Source organism: Mytilus californianus, unplaced genomic scaffold, assembly GCF_021869535.1.
Source record: "Mytilus californianus isolate M0D057914Y unplaced genomic scaffold, xbMytCali1.0.p SCAF_4, whole genome shotgun sequence".
Lineage (NCBI taxonomy): Eukaryota > Metazoa > Mollusca > Bivalvia > Mytilida > Mytilidae > Mytilus > Mytilus californianus.
Genome location: NW_026262690.1, coordinates 2,552,295 through 2,571,656, shown reverse-complemented (window position 1 = coordinate 2,571,656; position 19,362 = coordinate 2,552,295). Strand labels below are relative to the sequence as shown.

Genomic DNA, 19,362 nt, shown 5'->3' with positions numbered 1-19,362 from the left:
AAATCCTCAAAGACCAAAAGTAAAATGATTTCAGATGCAGGTGGAATTGAAAAAAAGTTTGGTATAACGTTAATGAGACAGTAACCCAACAACAATAATTCCAAACGAACTCTTTATGGTAACATGCAGTCCACCATTACACAGGTGTCCACACAAAATGTCAAGCTCTATAAAAGTTGTTAATAAATCGAACAAAAACAAAAAAGAAACAGAATTTATATTACCCTTTGAAGTTAAGTTAGTGATAGTTACATGTAATAAGGAATGCATGCTCTGAAGGACGCCTCCGGGTGCGGGAATTTCTCGCTACATTGAAGACCTGTTGGTGACCTTCTGCTGTTGTCTGTTCTATGGTCGGGTTGTTGTCTCTTTGACACATTCCCCATTTCCATTCTCAATTTTATCTAAGATATACAACTTAATTAGTGGATTACTTTTAGGGATAAGCGTATAAACATCGACAAAATAAGCAGCTTTCGTATTGTTATTAATTTCGCAAAAAAAAAATTTTAAATATTCTTTGGGTGTATATAATTCTATTCTTTTACTATTCTTTACAGACAGCAATGCTACATACGCTGTAAACAGTAAGTAAAACTTTATGGATTAAATAATCAACTGAAGTATGAAAGTTGAACATGTTAAGGAAGTTGTATTACATATTATACTTGCAAAATCAATTTTGCCTGACAAACTCAACAATTTTTTTTTCACAAAAAATGGACAATGACAACATACCGAAATGTGTCCAAACTAATTTCATGGTTGTATGTAAACATGACAGGAATCTCCTACTCTATAAAAATAAGGAGATGTGGTATGATTGCCAATGAGACAACTATCCACCAAAGTTCAAATGAAGTGGATGTAAGTAATTATATGAACTACAGGCTCCTGACTTGGGACAGGCACATAAAGAATGTGGCGGGGTTAAGCATGTTTGAAGGCACCAACCCTTCCACTAACCTGGGACAGTAGTGTAACGGCACAAGACACAAGACCAAACTATGTAAAACAATAAAGAAAAAAGAAGTATTAGATACTCCTTAAGGGCGTTTCTTCGGAAAATGCCTTTTCAATTTAGGAAAAAGATAGTTGTTTTCCATTCGTTCCGTTGGTTGATATAATCCAACATTTGATTTTGTCAGATTTTATGGACTTTCCTTTTTCTTAATTTACCTTGGAGTTCGGTATTTTCTTTTACTTTTTTTTTTTAAATAAATACAATTAAAAAATATACAATAGTAGATATAATTTTCGAAAAGGATTATATTTATTTAGAGATGCTATATAAAGACCGTGTAGTTGAGGCAGGAGGACCCAATTTTCGTGTTTTATTAATGTTAGACTAGGCAGTCTTTTAAAAATATTTCCTTTCTCTATTTGAACTGTACACGTATACCTAACAACACAATTATTTTCATTTACCTGTGTTTAAAGTAATTGCAAATGGCTGATATTTTTGTTCGAGCATATTGTTTTTCTTAAATTGTTTAACATTTCATAGCGGTATAACATGTTACTTTTATTATTCTTCCCTTAGTTTATTTATTTTGTATTTACATTGTATCATAGGTCAAATTTATTTGTTCAGTGTATGTTCACTGGTGTTAATATGTCCTTTGATTGAGTTAAGCTATTTCAGTTGATATTTTATAGTGTAAAATTGAGAATGGAAATGGGGAATGTGTCAAAGAGACAACAACCCGACCATAGAGCAGACAACAGCCGAAGGCCACCAATGGGTCTTCAATGCAGCGAGAAACTCCCGCACCCGACGGCGTCCTTCAGCTGGCCCCTAAACAAATATGTATACTAGTTCAGTGATAATGAACGTCATACTAAACTCCAAATTATACACAGTGTGTCTTTCTATGTTGTGTGATGTTACACTATTGTTTCAGAAAAAGGGTGAAGGTTTGGTACCATTAAAACGTTTAAACCCGCTGCATTTGTTTGCACCTGTCCTAAGTCAGGAATCTGATGTTCAGTAGTTGTCGTTTGTTGATGTGGTTCATGAGTGTTTCTCGTTTCTCGTTTTTTATATAGATTAGACCGTTGGTTTTCTCGTTTGAATGGTTTTACACTAGTAATTTTTGGGGCCCTTTATAGCTTGCTGTTCGGTGTGAGCCAAGGCTCCGTGTTGAAGACCGTACTTTGACCTATAATGATTTACTTTTATAAATTTTGACTTGGATGGAGAGTTGTCTCATGGCACTCATACCACATCTTCTTATATCTATTGTAATACATTTAGGGAGGTAAAACGAGCAACGGTCACCTATAGTTGTTAACTTCTATGTCATTTGGTCTCTAGTGGATAGTTGTCTCGTTGGCAATCATACCACATGTTCTTATTTTTATAATCATATATTTAACCAGGAAAATGTTAGAGAAACTACAATTAATGCCATTTACATTTTCACTCTGTTTTTTTTTGTGATTAGTCGTATAGTTATGATGTGTGTTAACCTCTAATTTAGGCTGGACAGCTAGTCACTTTCAGAAATTGGCTTATACACAAAAACCAAGAACAATAAACAATAAAAATAAAATATAGAATAAATATTTCCTTACCGAAAGGTTAAAGTGTAACTTTTCATTTTCCCTATTAAATTTTGGAGTGCTTGTTTTCACAAAGAGAAGTTGTTTCAATTTTATATTTTTGTAGTCTTCAATAAAATCTTAAACGTGATTCATATGCAATAAATATTTTGATTTGTTCTATGTCGATGAAATAACATTCATTTGTAGAAAGAAGGTTGATTATATCTTACTGTTATTACATTTTCAGTCACATTAGTAGCAGCAGTGGCAGGAAGTGTCTTGGTTGTCATGGTTATTATAATAACCGTGGCAATAATCATCTGTAAAAGGTATACACATGTAAGGGGTTAGAGTAGTGTTGGGATCTATTTATTCAGCCCGCCTGCAAAAACAATTGGGAAAATTTAATGAAATATGATTCATAAGAAGAAATCAAGCTTTTACATAAAAATAAGTAGAAATAAGGAGTTACGTTTAATTTTACGGTAATATTGTACTTAAAGCGCGGAAATCCCTATGTGATCCGTGTAAACTCATCGAACCTTTAAACAAACTTATTAGTAAAGGTTATCTTACCAACGTTGTGATTAGATCTTTGAATATAGTTTACATTGGCACTTATATCGATTTTGTCATCAGCAAATTAAAACATAACTAAATTTGTATTCTTTTCAAACGGGATGTATAAAGACACACTCACGTTCATTTTGATCTATAAAGAATTTAACTCCTAACTATCCTACTGCCTGTCGATACATTTATTTTTGGCATTGCACAAGTCATGTCTTCATTTACTGTCCATGACGCTAAAATACTAAATCCCTGGGATGTGTTTTAGTTGATTTTAGTCTCTGATGCATGATTTTTTATTATTAATTATTTTTGGCTTTTAACTAGCTGTCAGTAACTGCGAGTACTCTCAAATCGTACTTTCTTGTTTATTTGACCTTTTGATACTAATTGTAATGCTTTATTGTTATTTAATGTTATTCAGAGTTATATCTGGTCTATATACCAGCTTTGATAAGTGTTGAGTATTACTATAAATTTTCACTTCTTCGTACTATGAACATCAAAATTATTCATTTTGTAGAAATATTTCCTTTCTCCATTTGAACTGTACACGTATACCTAACAACAAAACTATTTTCATTTACCTGTGTTTGAAGTAATTGCAAATGGCTGATATTTTTGTTCAAGCATATAGTTTTTCTTAAATTGTTTAACATTTCACAGCGGTATAACATGTTACTTTAATTATTCTTCCCTTAGTTTATTTATTTTGTATTTACATTGTATCATAGATCAAATTTATTTGTTCAGTGTATGTTTACTGGTGTTAATATGTCTTTTGATTGAGTTAAGCCATTTCAATTGATATTTTATAGTGTGTCCTTCTATGTTGTGATGTTACACTATTGTTTCAGATAAGGGTGAAGGTTTGGTACCGTTTAAACCCGCTGCAATTGTTTGCACCTGTCCTAAGTCAGGAATCTGATGTTCAGTAGTTATCGTTTGTTGATGTGGTTCATAAGTGTTTCTCGTTTCTCGTTTTTTATATAGATTAGACCGTTGGGTTTCTCGTTTGAATGGTTTTACACTAGTAATTTTTAGGGCCCTTTAAAGCTTGCTGTTCGGTGTGAGCCAATGCTCCGTGTTAAAGACCGTACTTTGACATATAATGGTTTACTTTTATAAATTTTGACTTGGATGGAGAGTTGTCTCATTGGCACTCATACCACATCTGCTTATATCTATTTACGTTTGATTTTAGTTTAAATTACGACAATAGTTTTTTTTTCTGTTTCGTTTCATATTTTGTTATCATTTTTTTTTATTTACTCTACAGTAAGTCTTTGTTTTTTAAAGCCGAACGGTGTCATATAGCTATTTTCACTTATGTACTTAGGTCTATTGTTCGATAGTCGATTTATTGACAGTCATACCACATCTCCTTATTTTTAAAATGACATTTGTATTGTCAAAATAGAATTATAACATCTTCGTAAAATCTGTAGGTCCATGTACAAGCAAACGTCCAAACTAAATCTTTGTATCTTAGAAACTATTTAGTAAAGGTTTTTAGAAATTTCTGATAACGAAATTCCTAACCTAATAATTAAATTTCGTGATTGGAACTCTTACCGTCACTTCAGATGATACAGGCGTAGCGAAAGAGTCTGCAAACAATGCAAGAAGGGACCGAAGTAATACCACAGTTCAAAATGGCCATTTAACAATATGGAAAAAAACTAAATAAATATAAAAATAAGGAGGTGTGGTATGATTGCAAATGAGACAACTCTCCACTAGAGACCAAATGACGTGCACAAGCAGCTATAGGTCACCGTATGGCATTAAACAATGAACAAAACCCATATCGTGTAGTCAGTTAAACGGGCCCCGACATGAAAATATGTGAAGCAATTCAAACGAGAAAAAAATCAACGGCTTGATCAGTGAAAAAAAGAGACTTTTACTGAGAAGTGTAATTATTACAATAAAGCAAATTCATTTCTTTTTGAATATTTAGTATTAGGGTACCAGATCCGTGTGAAATTACCTACATGTATATTACCAAAGGCATATCTTAAGTTTTACAAAATAAAGGTGTATTGTTGTGTGTGTGTAAATTCCATGCTTCCTATCAAGGGCCCTTCATTGGAACAATAAACATTCTTATTCTTATTCTATCTTTCACGAAGATATAGTTTTGGTATAATCATTCTTATATTTGTTATCATGTTGTACAATTAAATTGCAGATTTCATAAACGAAAATTTGACCCCATTCCATCTCATGAAGCTCTTACAAGTGAAGAGATAAAGGGCACCAGCAAAGATGTTTTCAAAACTGGACAGAAATCAAAGCCCAACCATTATGAACAAACTAAGCAAAGCAGTTGTAATATTGATGAAGAGAAACCATTAGATACAAGTACTATTTATCAAAACGAGACGGATAGAGTGAGATCAGATAATACATATGACGCAGAGTACATTCCAATGGAAGGCGAGAGCAATATTCATGACGTCGGACCTCAAATGGAGTATGTGGCGATGGCTGACGACCAAACAGATAAACATACAGGCAGTTTATACAGTAATGAAGGACAGAAGGAATATGAAGATGTTAATATAAAACAACGTGTAATAAACAGCACTGATAAAAGTGGAAATACAGAAGCTAGCGTTTATCAGAATGTCCAAGAGCTAGAAGTTCTAGGCTACGAAAAGCCAGTAGAACATCCAGGTCAAACACACTTATATTTAAAACTTGAAGGTGAAAAAAATGAATCAGGAGAGGAATATGAGGAAGTAATACCAACAGTTAAACCGTAGAAAGGAAAGAAGAAATAAGTTATATCAGGATTCACTTTGAATGGATAATATTGTTCATAAGTTAGTGCCATTCAAGTAAAGAAATCTGTTTTAGATTGTAAATCTAATTGTGATCACGAAGCATTTTTTGAAAAAACATACATGACATACATTGAAATGATCTTTATGTATAGGTTACAATTAAAATGTGAATTATGTAGGGCTTAGAATCACCATGGTACAATCGAGAATTCCAGTTTCTACTGGTACATATAGGAATTCAGATTTATACTACTTTAAATTCAGAACAAATGAAATTTTAATATCTACTAGTAGAACTCGGGATGTCAAGATTTGTACCAGGATAATTCTTGATTGTACTAAGTTTCCATCCAGTACACAGGATTTCGAATATTACTAAACTATAGCTTATATGATTTAGATCGTACTGGGTTTGTTTCAAATTGTATAAGTAGGAAAACAAAATCAATGAAATACAATATGGCATTATTGTACTTATTACATATTAATGTAATGATAAGATATACTGCTTTGAATCCGAGCCAACTATTCTTTGCTATAAATTCTAAACGCTACGGGTTTAGCGTAGAAGCACCAAATACCAATACCAATTTTAATTGATCTCCTGAAAAAATCGTATAGATTGACTTTGAACCGTTAATAAATTTCAATTAAGAATTAACCAAGGTAGTAAACTTTAATCTGCATTTGTTCAGTCTGGTAATTCCAACATTTTAACCTGTTACAATTCTTCTTTGCGAGATACGGTTCCATCTGATGGCATAATCTACGCAAGGCCCTTTTCTGAAATAATTTCACCGGTGTTGAATCCAGTGATAGTTTCAATTTCATAACTTTAGGAAAATTTGCAACCTGTCACACTCACACAAAATTGTGTTAAGAACACATCGAGTATTACTGTGACCCTAACCCCAACTCTAACTCTAACCCTAACCCTGAAGGAATGCAGATGATAAATTATTATGTTGTTTTGTTTAAATAAGAAATTAAAATGGTTAAACGGTTATTTCAGTTTAGTAGATTAGATAAAATTTTGTCATGCATAATGTGTCTATGAATATTCATGTAGTACAATCCAGGATCCTCCTATAGTACAAATATGTATATCTTAATTGATGATATTAGAATTCTGATTTGTACTGGATTTTAATAAATATAAATCAGAATTCCCATTCATACTTCCAGAAACAATTTCAATACATGTATGTACGAGGAGGATTCTGAGTACTAATGGATTCCAAACTGACTGTTGCAGATTTATAGCATACACTGTGTATGTAATGCAGTGCAGTTTATTTTGTGAAATCTTGTCCTGGTACCGTTACTTGGAAAACACTCTCGTCTTCTGCTTCTGCCTGATAATGGCCACAATCAATAAACTGATTATACTACCATGAATAATAAAGACCATAACATTACAATATTACATGTATTCTCAGACTAAGTTTTTACTTACCGATATTTTAAACTAAAAATGCACTAAATCTTATAATCCATATTTAAAAAAAAATACGTTATTGGTTATGCTTGATAATCATTTATATAACTTTGCATATTATTTTTTTTTTTCTTTCAAAAATTTCATTAAGGTTTATGTTTTGTTTTAACTATTGTATAATTTGTTGAATAGATGCATGTTAACACATAATAATATAAGAACAATTATATTTGTGTTGGTTAATGTCTTATCCTTTTGCATTTCTAGTTATATGTACCAAAGAACTGGTACAATCTTCAACTCATAATTTTTCAACAGAGCTACTGAAAAAAAACTTTCAATCTTTACTAGAATGCTAGGTACCACAGCTTCAAATGCACACTTCATGGTTATAACAACAGCATATCGTATATGAAAGAAACCTTTGCAGTTGGTAGGCTAAAATTTAGACTTGAGAATATTCCAAACATTCTGTGGTGTATAAAACTGAATTTTAATTTACAGATACAAACTATGTTATTTTAGTTTTTGATACCCTTTGATGCAAAATTTAACAAAAGCATGTAAATGAACATAACACCGTAAAAATTCCGTACATCCAAAGTGATTTTCTGGCTTTACCTTCATCCAGAACATTCAAACATAAGTATTTGAAAGTCAGGGATGTAAAAATACGCAGAAACGTTATAAGACATTTTATTAAAAGAAACTTCAAAAGAATTACCAAATTTGTCTAAGTCAACTTTGCCTGAAGGAGTTGGAACCTAAGTTTCTTAATTTATCAACGGGGAATTTTAGAAATGTATGTTATACATTATGTAAAATTTGCAATACTGTTTTAATGTATATATAGGCAGTGTTTCCGTGAGAAGTAAAATGCAGGTTCCAGCCCGGTTGGGGAGGAAGTAAAGAATCAGATCTTTTCTAACATTGTTAAGTTGGTAATCTAGGCACTGTATATATAATCAATCCTAAATTGAGGTAAATTATATGGCCTTCCAAATACCGTTTCGATTCCTAACATCACTGAAGAGACATTAATTGTCGAAATCCGGATATGGTGTACAAATATTTTGCACCTCATGTTTGCGGTATTCCATCTTTTCAGCAAGTTTTTTTTTCTGTTTGGTACTAAATTAATAATTAAGATCCATCTTGTTACATCTGGTGATCCGTTTATTTGGCAATCGCCATGGCAGTCAGCAGTGTTTAAGAACATCCGTTGTTCGACCTGCTAGTCAAATGCGTTTTGTTAAAATATACTTTTCCACTTTTTTGGTCTTTTGGAAAATGTTGTTTGTGCTGTATTAAGACCCCTCTACCGACATTTGTTTTGCATGCACACGTATAAAAATTGCGGTTTTTATTCAACACAATCATAGGTTTGAACGTTGTTTTAAATTTAGACTTGTTTATATTTTTTCGATCAGGCTTGTATTATATTTGCCTTCGGGCTTTTATGACCCGTTCGTCCTATTTCTACTCTTCAAAATTGAAGAGTCAATCCTAAATTGAGGTAAATTATATGGCCTTCCAAATATCGTTTCTATTCTTGACATCACTGAAGAGACATTAATTGTCGAAATCCGGATATGGTGTACAAATTTTTGCACCTCATGTTTGCGGTATACCATCTTTTCCGCAAGTTTATTGTTTTCTGTTTGGTATTAATTTAATAATTAAGACCCATTTTGTTACATCTGGTGATCAGTTCATTTGGCAATCGCCATGGCAGTCAGCAGGGTTTAAGAACATCCGTTGTTCGACCTGCTAGTCAAATGCATTTTGTTAAAATATACTTTTTTCACTTTTTTGGTCTTTTAGTGCGATGGTCTGTTGGGAAGTGTGATGGTCCTTTCGCTGATGTGAATATTCAAATATAATATACACACTTATTTGTGTTTAATGGAAATTACTTGCGAAGGGGAGTTTACTCAACTGGTCTTTAAGAAATTAAACAATAGGAAAAAAGTATAAGAAACAAGCTAAATTTAAAAAGGAGGAAGTCCTTTAAACTGAAAAAATCAAACGTTATCTACCAAAGGAAAGGAATTATGGTCCCGTTTTTCATACATTTTTGTTAGTGTGAAGATTACCGTGAAAATCCTTATATTAAGATCGAAAGCACACGTTTGATTCAGTTATAGCATGATCATTTTGATAAATTGAATAGGTATTAGATTATTTACAGAAAATAGGTCCTCGCAATAGTGCACAGTTGTATATTGAAATTATATATCAAGTGATGTACTAGTATTCCGTCTTTATAAAGATTAGCGATAAACAAATGTACATCGTATAATACAATGTTTGTGCTCACTTTCTGATTTCATCAGGTACGATCAAGGTCAAAGGATTTCACGTTAGCCAAAATATATAATTTTATGGGAACGTAAAACGAAACGAAACGGACCTAGACCAGAACAGTGAATTTTGAATTAAGAGCCAATGTTTGCTTCAGGGTGTTGCCAATTCGATAATCTGCTTATCATAAGAAAAAGTTATTTACCGCCGAAAACAGTAATCTAAACAAGCCTAAAGTTCAATAGATTTATGTGGTAAACAACTTTTGCCTAAAGTTCAATAGATTTATGTAGTAAACAACTGTTGCATAAAGTTCAATAGATTTATGTGGTAAACAACTGTTGCTTAAAGTTCAATAGATTTATGTGTTAAACAACTGTTGCTTAAAGTTCAATAGATTTATGTGGTAAACAACTGTTGCTTAAAGTTCAATAGATTTATGTGGTAAACAACTGTTGCTTAAAGTTCAATAGATTTATGTAGTAAACAACTGTTGCTTAAAGTTCAATAGATTTATGTGGTAAACTACTGTTGCTTAAAGTTCAATAGATTTATGTGGTAAACTACTGTTGCCTAAAGTTCAATAGATTTATGAGGTAAACTACTGTTACCTTGAGTTCAATCGATTTATGAGGTAAACTACTGTTACCTTGAGTTCAATAGATTTATGTGGTAAACTACTGTTACCTTGAGTTCAATAGATTTATGTGGTAAACTACTGTTGCTTAAAGTTCAATAGATTTATGTGGTAAACTACTGTTGCTTAAAGTTCAATAGATTTATGTGGTAAACTACTGTTGCCTAAAGTTCAATAGATTTATGAGGTAAACTACTGTTACCTTGAGTTCAATAGATTTATGTGGTAAACAACTGTTGCTTAAAGTTCAATAGATTTATGTGTTAAACAACTGTTGCTTAAAGTTCAATAGATTTATGTGGTAAACAACTGTTGCTTAAAGTTCAATAGATTTATGTGGTAAACAACTGTTGCTTAAAGTTCAATAGATTTATGTAGTAAACAACTGTTGCTTAAAGTTCAATAGATTTATGTGGTAAACTACTGTTGCTTAAAGTTCAATAGATTTATGTGGTAAACTACTGTTGCCTAAAGTTCAATAGATTTATGAGGTAAACTACTGTTACCTTGAGTTCAATAGATTTATGAGGTAAACTACTGTTACCTTGAGTTCAATAGATTTATGTGGTAAACTACTGTTACCTTGAGTTCAATAGATTTATGTGGTAAACTACTGTTGCTTAAAGTTCAATAGATTTATGTGGTAAACTACTGTTGCTTAAAGTTCAATAGATTTATGTGGTAAACTACTGTTGCCTAAAGTTCAATAGATTTATGAGGTAAACTACTGTAACCTTGAGTTCAATAGATTTATGAGGTAAACTACTGTTATCTTGAGTTCAATAGATTTATGTGGTAAACTACTGTTACCTTGAGTTCAATAGATTTATGTGGTAAACTACTGTTGCCTAAAGTTCAATAGATTTATGAGGTAAACTACTGTTACCTTGAGTTCAATAGATTTATGAGGTAAACTACTGTTACCTTGAGTTCAATAGATTTATGTGGTCAACTACTGTTACCTTGAGTTCAATAGATTTATGTGGTAAACTACTGTTGCTTAAAGTTCAATAGATTTATGTGGTAAACTACTGTTGCTTAAAGTTCAATAGATTTATGCGGTAAACTACTGTTGCTTAAAGTTCAATAGATTTATGTGGTAAACTACTGTTGCTTAAAGTTCAATAGATTTATGTGGTAAACTACTGTTGCTTAAAGTTCAATAGATTTATGTGGTAAACTACTGTTGCCTAAAGTTCAATAGATTTATGAGGTAAACTACTGTTACCTTGAGTTCAATAGATTTATGTGGTAAACTACTGTTACCTTGAGTTCAATAGGTTTATGTGGTAAAGCATAAAACAAAAAGATTTAATCATTATTCTGTTTTGTTGACAAGTCTATCTGTTTATACTTTATACAAAGTTCTGATATTTTTCTGTCTCATACTAAACTTTTTGTTGTCCTGGTCAACACGGTTTAAAATATAACATGATTTTTTGTAAACATGAAACACAAATAATATAAATAAAAAAAAAGAATGCATTTTTCGACCATATACCATATCAAGTCTAACTGGTAAATGGTAAGATCCATGCACCATATCGAGTCTAACTGGTAAATGGTAAGATGCTCAGAGCTGAATTACAAGGTATTGTGATTAAGCGGTTAAAATCAAAGTGATGGCTATCTAATGACAAACCAGTAATTTATTAAGCTGAACACCTAGATGCTCTATATTTGTCTTCATTATTGTTATTGTACGGTTCTTTTATCATATAAATATAAAGAAAGAAGTTTGTTTACCATCTACGAAAGAGCATGCTGTCATGGTCACTTTTGCAAATTCCAGTAGCAATTCATATTCTCTTTTATAGAATCGCAGATCTTTACTGGCATAAGGCAATCCATTAGAAGTGTTCTTTTTGTTAACGACACACAACCAACACCTGTATCTTTCTTTACTAGTTTACCATCGGCACACAATACACAAACACACCAATAACATGTACCGTTTATTTTGATGCAAGTTACTTGTAACCGTACTTTGTAGTGTTTTATTGGTGTTTTGATTTTTACAATGTATGGAGTAGAAAAGTAGAAACATCGTTCTTAAGTTGACATTTTGACTGAGTGTCGATTAGCATGACAGGTGATGCATCTATATCAGGAGACACTTATCCTGTCGACGCACCTGTTGAAGTTCATACGATTCCCTTTAGTGTAACCTTGATTCGTACCTTCTCAATAGATTTAATGTTATGAGGTAAACTACTGTTGCCTAAAGTTCAATAGATTTATGTGGTAAACTACTGTTGCCTAAAATTCAATAAATATATGTGGTAAACTACTGTTGCCTAAAATTCAATAGATTTATGTGGTAAACTACTGTTGCCTAAAATTCAATAGATATATGTGGTAAACTGCTGTTGCCTAAAATTCAATAGATTTATGTGGTAAACTACTGTTGCCTAAAATTCAATAGATATATGTGGTAAACTACTGTTGCCTAAAGTTCAAAAGATTTCTGAAGTAAACTACTGTTACCTTGAGTGCAATAGATTAATGTGGTAACTACTGTTGCCTAAAGTTCAATAGATTTCTGAAGTAAACTACTGTTACCTTGAGTGCAATAGATTTATGTGGTAACTACTGTTGCCCCCAGTTCAATAGATTTATGAGGTTAACTACTGGTGCCTTTAGTTCAATAGATTTATGAGGTAAACTACTGTTGCCTTGAGTTATATAATTTATGAGGTAAACTGCTGTTGCCTGACGTTCAATAAATTTATGTGGTAAACTACTGTTGCCTAACATTAAATAGATTTATGTGGTAAACTACTGTTGCCTAACGTTCAATAGATTTATGTGGTAAACTACAGTTGCCTTAAGTTCATAGATTTATGAGGTAATCTACTGTTGCATAAGGTTCAATAGATTTATGTGGTAAACTATTGTTGCCTTACGTTCAATAGATATATGTGATATACTAATGTTGCCTAAAGTTCAATAGATTTATGTGGTAAACTACTGTTGCCTTCAGTTCTATAGATTTGTACATACACCTGGTCAGTCAAAAATATTGTTGGAATTCTTTTAAAAATGTATACATAATGTTTCATTATAATGATTGGTGACGAATACTGCGTTTTCAGAGAACATTTATATAAAATACTATGGAATGTCAATCACAGACAATTCAAATGTATATATATATTAGGAAAAAGAAAACCGAGATATGTGGGAATTTATTTTAGTTTTGATTGTCAAATAAAAAAAGAACGAGTCGGATACTAGCCATAAGGCATGATATTACAAATTTCTTTGTAGCCCGGACATCTCTTCACAAAGTCCGTCAAATACTCTTCCACAGTTGCATGAATTGTATCACATTCGCCGATGACCTGAAACCCATGGGTTCCACTTGGGTTACACTCGACTGCCTTGTGGAATAGCCAGACCATGTTTTCACACATACAGTCAATGCGGTTATGTCCAATGCTGACGTTCTTCAGATTATCTGTGAAATTAATTGCAAGTGGTACTTCTCTGAGGGCAGTATTATTTAGCTCCAGAATTTGTAGAGAATGCAGCGGCGCTAAGGAGTCACGTGAAATATATTTCAGTGGCATGTTTGAAAGGGTTAACTTTTGTATATTGGAGAAGCCTTGTAAGTCACGTTTTTCTACAGTCTCTATTGCATTAAAAGAGAAGTCAATAGCGTTTAATGCTGCAATTGTTGCCAAAGCGGCCGGTATTCGCTCCAAAGAACAATTTCTTATTGTTAATTCACGAAGAGTATGTAGTCCCTCCACAGAGGTTTCGCTTAAGAAATCAAGTGGATTATTATCAATGCTAAACTTTGTCAACTTCTGGAGATATTTCAAGACAAGTGGAAACACTGTCAGCGAGTCTCCTTTAAGCGACAATGTTGCAAGTTTTGAAATTCTGCTTGTCGGGAATGACTGAACAAGTATTCCACTGTCTCCGGTATTATGATTGTCGTCGTAGTTCAGCGTCAGTAAATTGCGTAACTTGGAAATACCCAGTGGTACAGCTAGCAAGTTTGTATCATGAATAGACAATTCAACAAGGGTTGTTTCGAAACCATGGAAACCAGTGGGCGGAAGTATAGTCAAGTCCGGATGGAGAGCTGTAATCTCTAAGCGATGCAGATTCTGGAAATGGTTGAGAGTTCTCGGCCAATCCCGTTGTTGAATACTTCCGAATGTAAACTCTTCCAATGTATCTCCCAAAGCCCTCATTACATTGTTTGGCAAGGTAATATCATTTGTCCCTCGATAGTTATTGGACACGTTCAATGATATTAACTTTTCTAAAGACGCAAGAGCATCCGGAAGGGTTAAGAGTTGATTATTGCTTAAGTCGATGTACTTTATATCACGAGCTACACCTTGAAAGGTACCGTTAGGTAGTGTCTGAAGTCGATTGTGGTCTAGTTTCAATGTTTCAAAATGACTATTCGGAAAAGCGTTGACTGGTAGGCTGGTAAAGCTATTGTGACTCAGGTCTAATACTTTGACACCTCTCATTTCGGCAATACTGAAGGTTGGAAGACTTGTAAGACCTCGATTATTGCATGATATTGTATCTGCAATACACGAACACGACATTGGACATGTGTGTACGGTAGCAAAACTACAAATCACCACTAGAATAAACGGTAGGTACCTCTGAAATTATAGGAAAAGAAAGAAGTTTGTCTTTAAAATGCACATTTCGTACCAGCAATCGCATTTAACGTACTTTATATGAAACGTGTAATAAATAATTTATGGTAGAAGTCGAACAGAAATATATTATAAAACCGTACAAAAACATTCATGTAAAATGTGTCTCAAACATAAACACGAGATTATAATAATTCAAAGAATATATTTCAGAACGAATGTACTGATAAAATATCATTCCAGTATGTGTTTCTTAAGTATATACTGTAACAATATCGTTTTTAATGTCGCTCGTGTTTAAAAGACTATAGTTTTTATGAGGATGAAATTCGGAGAACAGTCAAGTAAATTCCCTGGAAGACTAAAAAAAGAAGGGGCAGTACACACATCTTGTAATACTTATAATTGGTAGAACATTAAGGCATATAAATGATGTAAAATTTCGCAAAAAAGTTGTGCCCGGCTTTGGCTATACTTTTTTTGTCCTTTTTGGCTTATAGCTCTTCATCTTTTTAATAAGTTTTGGTCTTTCAAATATTTTGACCTTGAGCATCACTGAAAAGACATTGATTGTCGAAATGCGCATCTGGTGCAGAAAAATTGGTACCGTTTATGTTATTTCATAACAGGTTGAACTGTGTAGGCGTAACAGAAGTTCTTATTGAAAATTGGATTGTCTATCTTACACAAAAGAAACTTTTATCTGGTGCGGTCGAGATAAAAGGTACAGAAAACAATGCATGTACTTATATCATTTGTGAGCATCGCAACTCAAAGCCACTTTGTTAGAAGGAGAACAACTTCAGTTTAATAAGATAACATATTCAATAAACTGACATATTGCAAAATGAATCAATTAAATTATGTCAATAAACCTTATATATATGTAACACTCAGAAACGTGTCCTTCCCCCCAAACGTGTCCGATTCCCCCAAACGTGTCCACATGACGTCACTGAACTGCAAAACATGTCCTAATGTAAAAGGGCACCAAAGCATGTCATTTGTATAAACACCCAAACGTGCCCAATACCCCAAACGTGTCCAATCCCCCAAACGCGTCCATATCAAGCTTAATTTTTTTTCCTTTACTGGAACTATCATTCGTGTCCATATTATCAATTCGTAGGTTATTTGGTTATTGCTTTTTCATTACCGTATACTCATTTTACTATTTCATTAAAAAAATAGAAATAAATTACTTTAGGTCTTTTTTTAACCGGCAGTATAATCTGGGTAAAAGTGCCAATATGTTCGGCTATGTTGGATGTAAATGTAAGCAGCCATGCTCAGTTAATTTGTAGATATTAAATCAAATACCTCGTGTAGGGAGAATGTCACTCTCTCTGCGCATTAAAACCTGTGTAGCAATTCACTCTTTCATGGTGCCATCAGTTGTATTTTGGAAGGCAACATTCTTTTTTTTTAATTTCCGCAACTTTTATTTAAAACGGCCTCTTACATAACGGAGATTGAAGTAGTTTCTTACTGAAGTCTTAAAAAAATTGGTTGTTACTGGCTCTTAAATTTTTTAGATTAAAACCCCAACTAGTGTCAATCCCGAATAACTGTAAAAATTTAGGCCTAATCCTAAATTCCCGGTATGATAATAAAACCTATGTACAGTATTTATTGTTAACATGATGTCGTTCAAATAATGCATGAAATATTTGGCACTGGACGTTATGTCTCTTGTTTGTGTGTCTTTAGTGATGCTCGAAACCTAAAATTTATTAAAAAACCTGATAAACAGTAAACTTTTGATTTGAAGAGTTTTTAAAATACCAGAACTGTTGAAAAAAGGGAAGTCAATTCTGCGGAAAGCCCGCCGTGCAATATTCGGTTTAATATAAAAGGCATCATCAGAATTTATTAGTTATAGAATAACTAATCGAAGAATTCAAATAGAGAAAAATATTCAACGAGTGACCGAACAACACATTAATTCACGAATGCGCGTAGCGCATGAGTTAATTATCAGTGTTGTTCGGTCACGAGTTGAATATTTTTCGATATTTGAATTCTTTGATTAGTTATTCTTTTTATTACATTGACAAATGGCTTTTTTTTAATGAAATTAATGTAGAAAATGTAAGGAACTATATCTTTTTTCTACGCATTCACAATTTGTTTTGATCCGACGTTATCGACGTCTTGACAACGCCTATTGTTGTATGACGTCAGAGAGTGAAATAACCACGTTTATTTCACATGTGAAATTATCGGTTTTTATTTGACTGGGAAATCAATGTAATTCATTGCTACCAATGTAATAATACAAAATAATTCACTTGGTAAACGATTAATTCAACTGTACTAAAATTATTTGTATGTTCGCTCTAAATCAGAATGCAATACTTGCAACTTGCATTTCAGTCAAAAGTTAATTCATATGTTACAGATTAAATTTGCAATTATGATAATCATTAACAACCGGCATTGAACAAACTAATGATAATAAATGACCACTTCATCAACTGTGTCCCCCATCATAGAATTGCCGTAAACGTTATTGATGTCATTTGTACATGTATTAGCGCTAAAAGACGTGAGACGTTCTGGCGTTTAACAGTGGACACGTTTTGGCGAAAAACAATTATTGGACACGTTTGGGGGTTATGAAATCGGACACGTTTGGGCAATATTGAATATAACGGACACGTTTGGGGAGAATGGACACGTTTGGGGGAATCGGACACGTTTGGGGGGATGGACACGTTTGGGAGTGTTACATATATATATACTACAATATTCGTAGAGTCTACTAGATGCACATGAGTGCGTTTTCAAAAGTACATGCATTCCTTAGTCATTAATGTGAAAACACTAATTTGGCGGGGAAAAGGATTTGGATTAACAAGCAGACATCATTGTAATGTTTTGAAATGATGATTAATACCACATGAACAAACAAACTGGCTAAAATAAAAAAAACATAAAACAGCATGCTTGGTTGACAGGTGACCGTATCCATGGGAACATAAACGATAACGTCCTCGAGGAAACATATTTCGTATTTACAAATATATACTAAAAAATGGGTCTTTTTGAGGTGTACAAATATTGACAAGCAACCATGTTAAGAGTTTGCATTCATTTAATATCATTTTGTACTTAGTTTTTAGAAAATAAAATGATCTTCTCCGATTTTTCTATTGCTGTCAAGTAATGACGTAAGTTTTAAAAATATCACAATTCATATTTCTGACCACTAAAGATGTTACTACAGATTATGCTTTAGCATCATAAGCTTTTTTTATTATTAATTAACAACAATTATGATAAGTCACAGAAACAATTATGATAAGTTATAAAAAAACAGTGATGCAAAGTTTTTATTAAACTTACCATTGGATCGGTCTCTTGTTCACTTAAATCCCAACAGAAGTCTGTCAGAGAATGCTGCACACTGTTATCTTTGGACTATCTTAAAGATAAGTGGCATTTAGGTCGTCATGTACGTTAAGAATAAACAAGGATTTTGAATTTTAAATTTTTTTTCAAAAGGAATTGGTTTATTTTACCAAGTTTGATGTTTATCAAGTTATGCGTTGGTTAATATTTACTAAGTGTGTTTTTGTTAATGTTAATAAGTTTTGTTTTGGTTAATGTTTACTAATAGAAAAACAAAGGATATGGGGTATCCATCCATGACACAAAATCAGTTCATGCACAGAAAAAAACACACAAAAAGCAAAGGAACAGCGCTTTTATTGATGTTCTTCATAAGTTTGTTTTGTTAATGTTCAATTAGTTTTGTATTGATTAATGTTTACTAAACTTCTTTTATGTTTACTAAGTTTTGTATTGGTTAATGTTTACTAACTTTGTTTTGGTTAGTGTTTACCAACGTTTGTTATAGGTAATGTTTACTAAAGTTTGTTTTGCTTAATGTTTACTTAGTTGTTTTTTTGGTTGATGTTTTCTTAGTTTTGTTTTGTTTCATGTTCACTAATATAAAAAAATATCGAGATGTGGTATGATTGCCAATGAGACAACTGTCCACAAAGTTCAAAAAATTCAAATGTAAGTAATTATAGACTGAAATAATTCAATTGGGAAAATTAACGGCCTAATTTATAACAAAACAATTTGCGAAAAACAAATATGACAGACATGAACCAACGACAACCACTGAACTACAGGCTTTTGACTTGGGACAGACACATACAGTATGTAGCTGGGTTAAAGTAGTTTACTGGTGCGAAACCCTCTCCCTAACCTGGGACAGTGGTGTAATAGTACAACATTGGAATAAACTTTAAAAATCAGTTGAAAACTCACCAGATTGATACAAAGCAGAAAACACAGACCGGACGTGGCAGAGTATCTATACATCCCACAACAAAAAACGACACTAAGTTAAGATCTGAGAATACTCGCAGCTCCTGACAGCTAGTTCAAAGCCAATAACAACTATAAAAAAAACCTGTATCTAAGACT

The 19,362-nt window shown here is 32.7% G+C and overlaps 2 protein-coding genes across 2 annotated transcripts; one reads left to right on the top strand and one right to left on the bottom strand.

The window, feature by feature from the left end:
- The first annotated feature begins 516 nt into the window (after positions 1-516).
- Positions 517-7,576, top strand: LOC127737285 (uncharacterized). Its single transcript, XM_052247854.1, has 3 exons — positions 517-587; positions 2,795-2,876; positions 5,312-7,576. The coding sequence occupies exons 2-3, from the start codon at positions 2,836-2,838 to the stop codon at positions 5,886-5,888; spliced, it is 618 nt and encodes a 205-aa protein (XP_052103814.1). The 5' UTR covers positions 517-587; positions 2,795-2,835; the 3' UTR covers positions 5,889-7,576.
- Positions 7,577-13,519: 5,943 nt separating this feature from the next.
- LOC127698843 (uncharacterized) lies at positions 13,520-14,781 on the bottom strand. Its single transcript, XM_052202527.1, has one exon. It carries the CDS (start codon positions 14,779-14,781, stop codon positions 13,522-13,524), a length of 1,260 nt encoding a protein of 419 aa, XP_052058487.1. The 3' UTR covers positions 13,520-13,521.
- Positions 14,782-19,362: the final 4,581 nt, after the last annotated feature.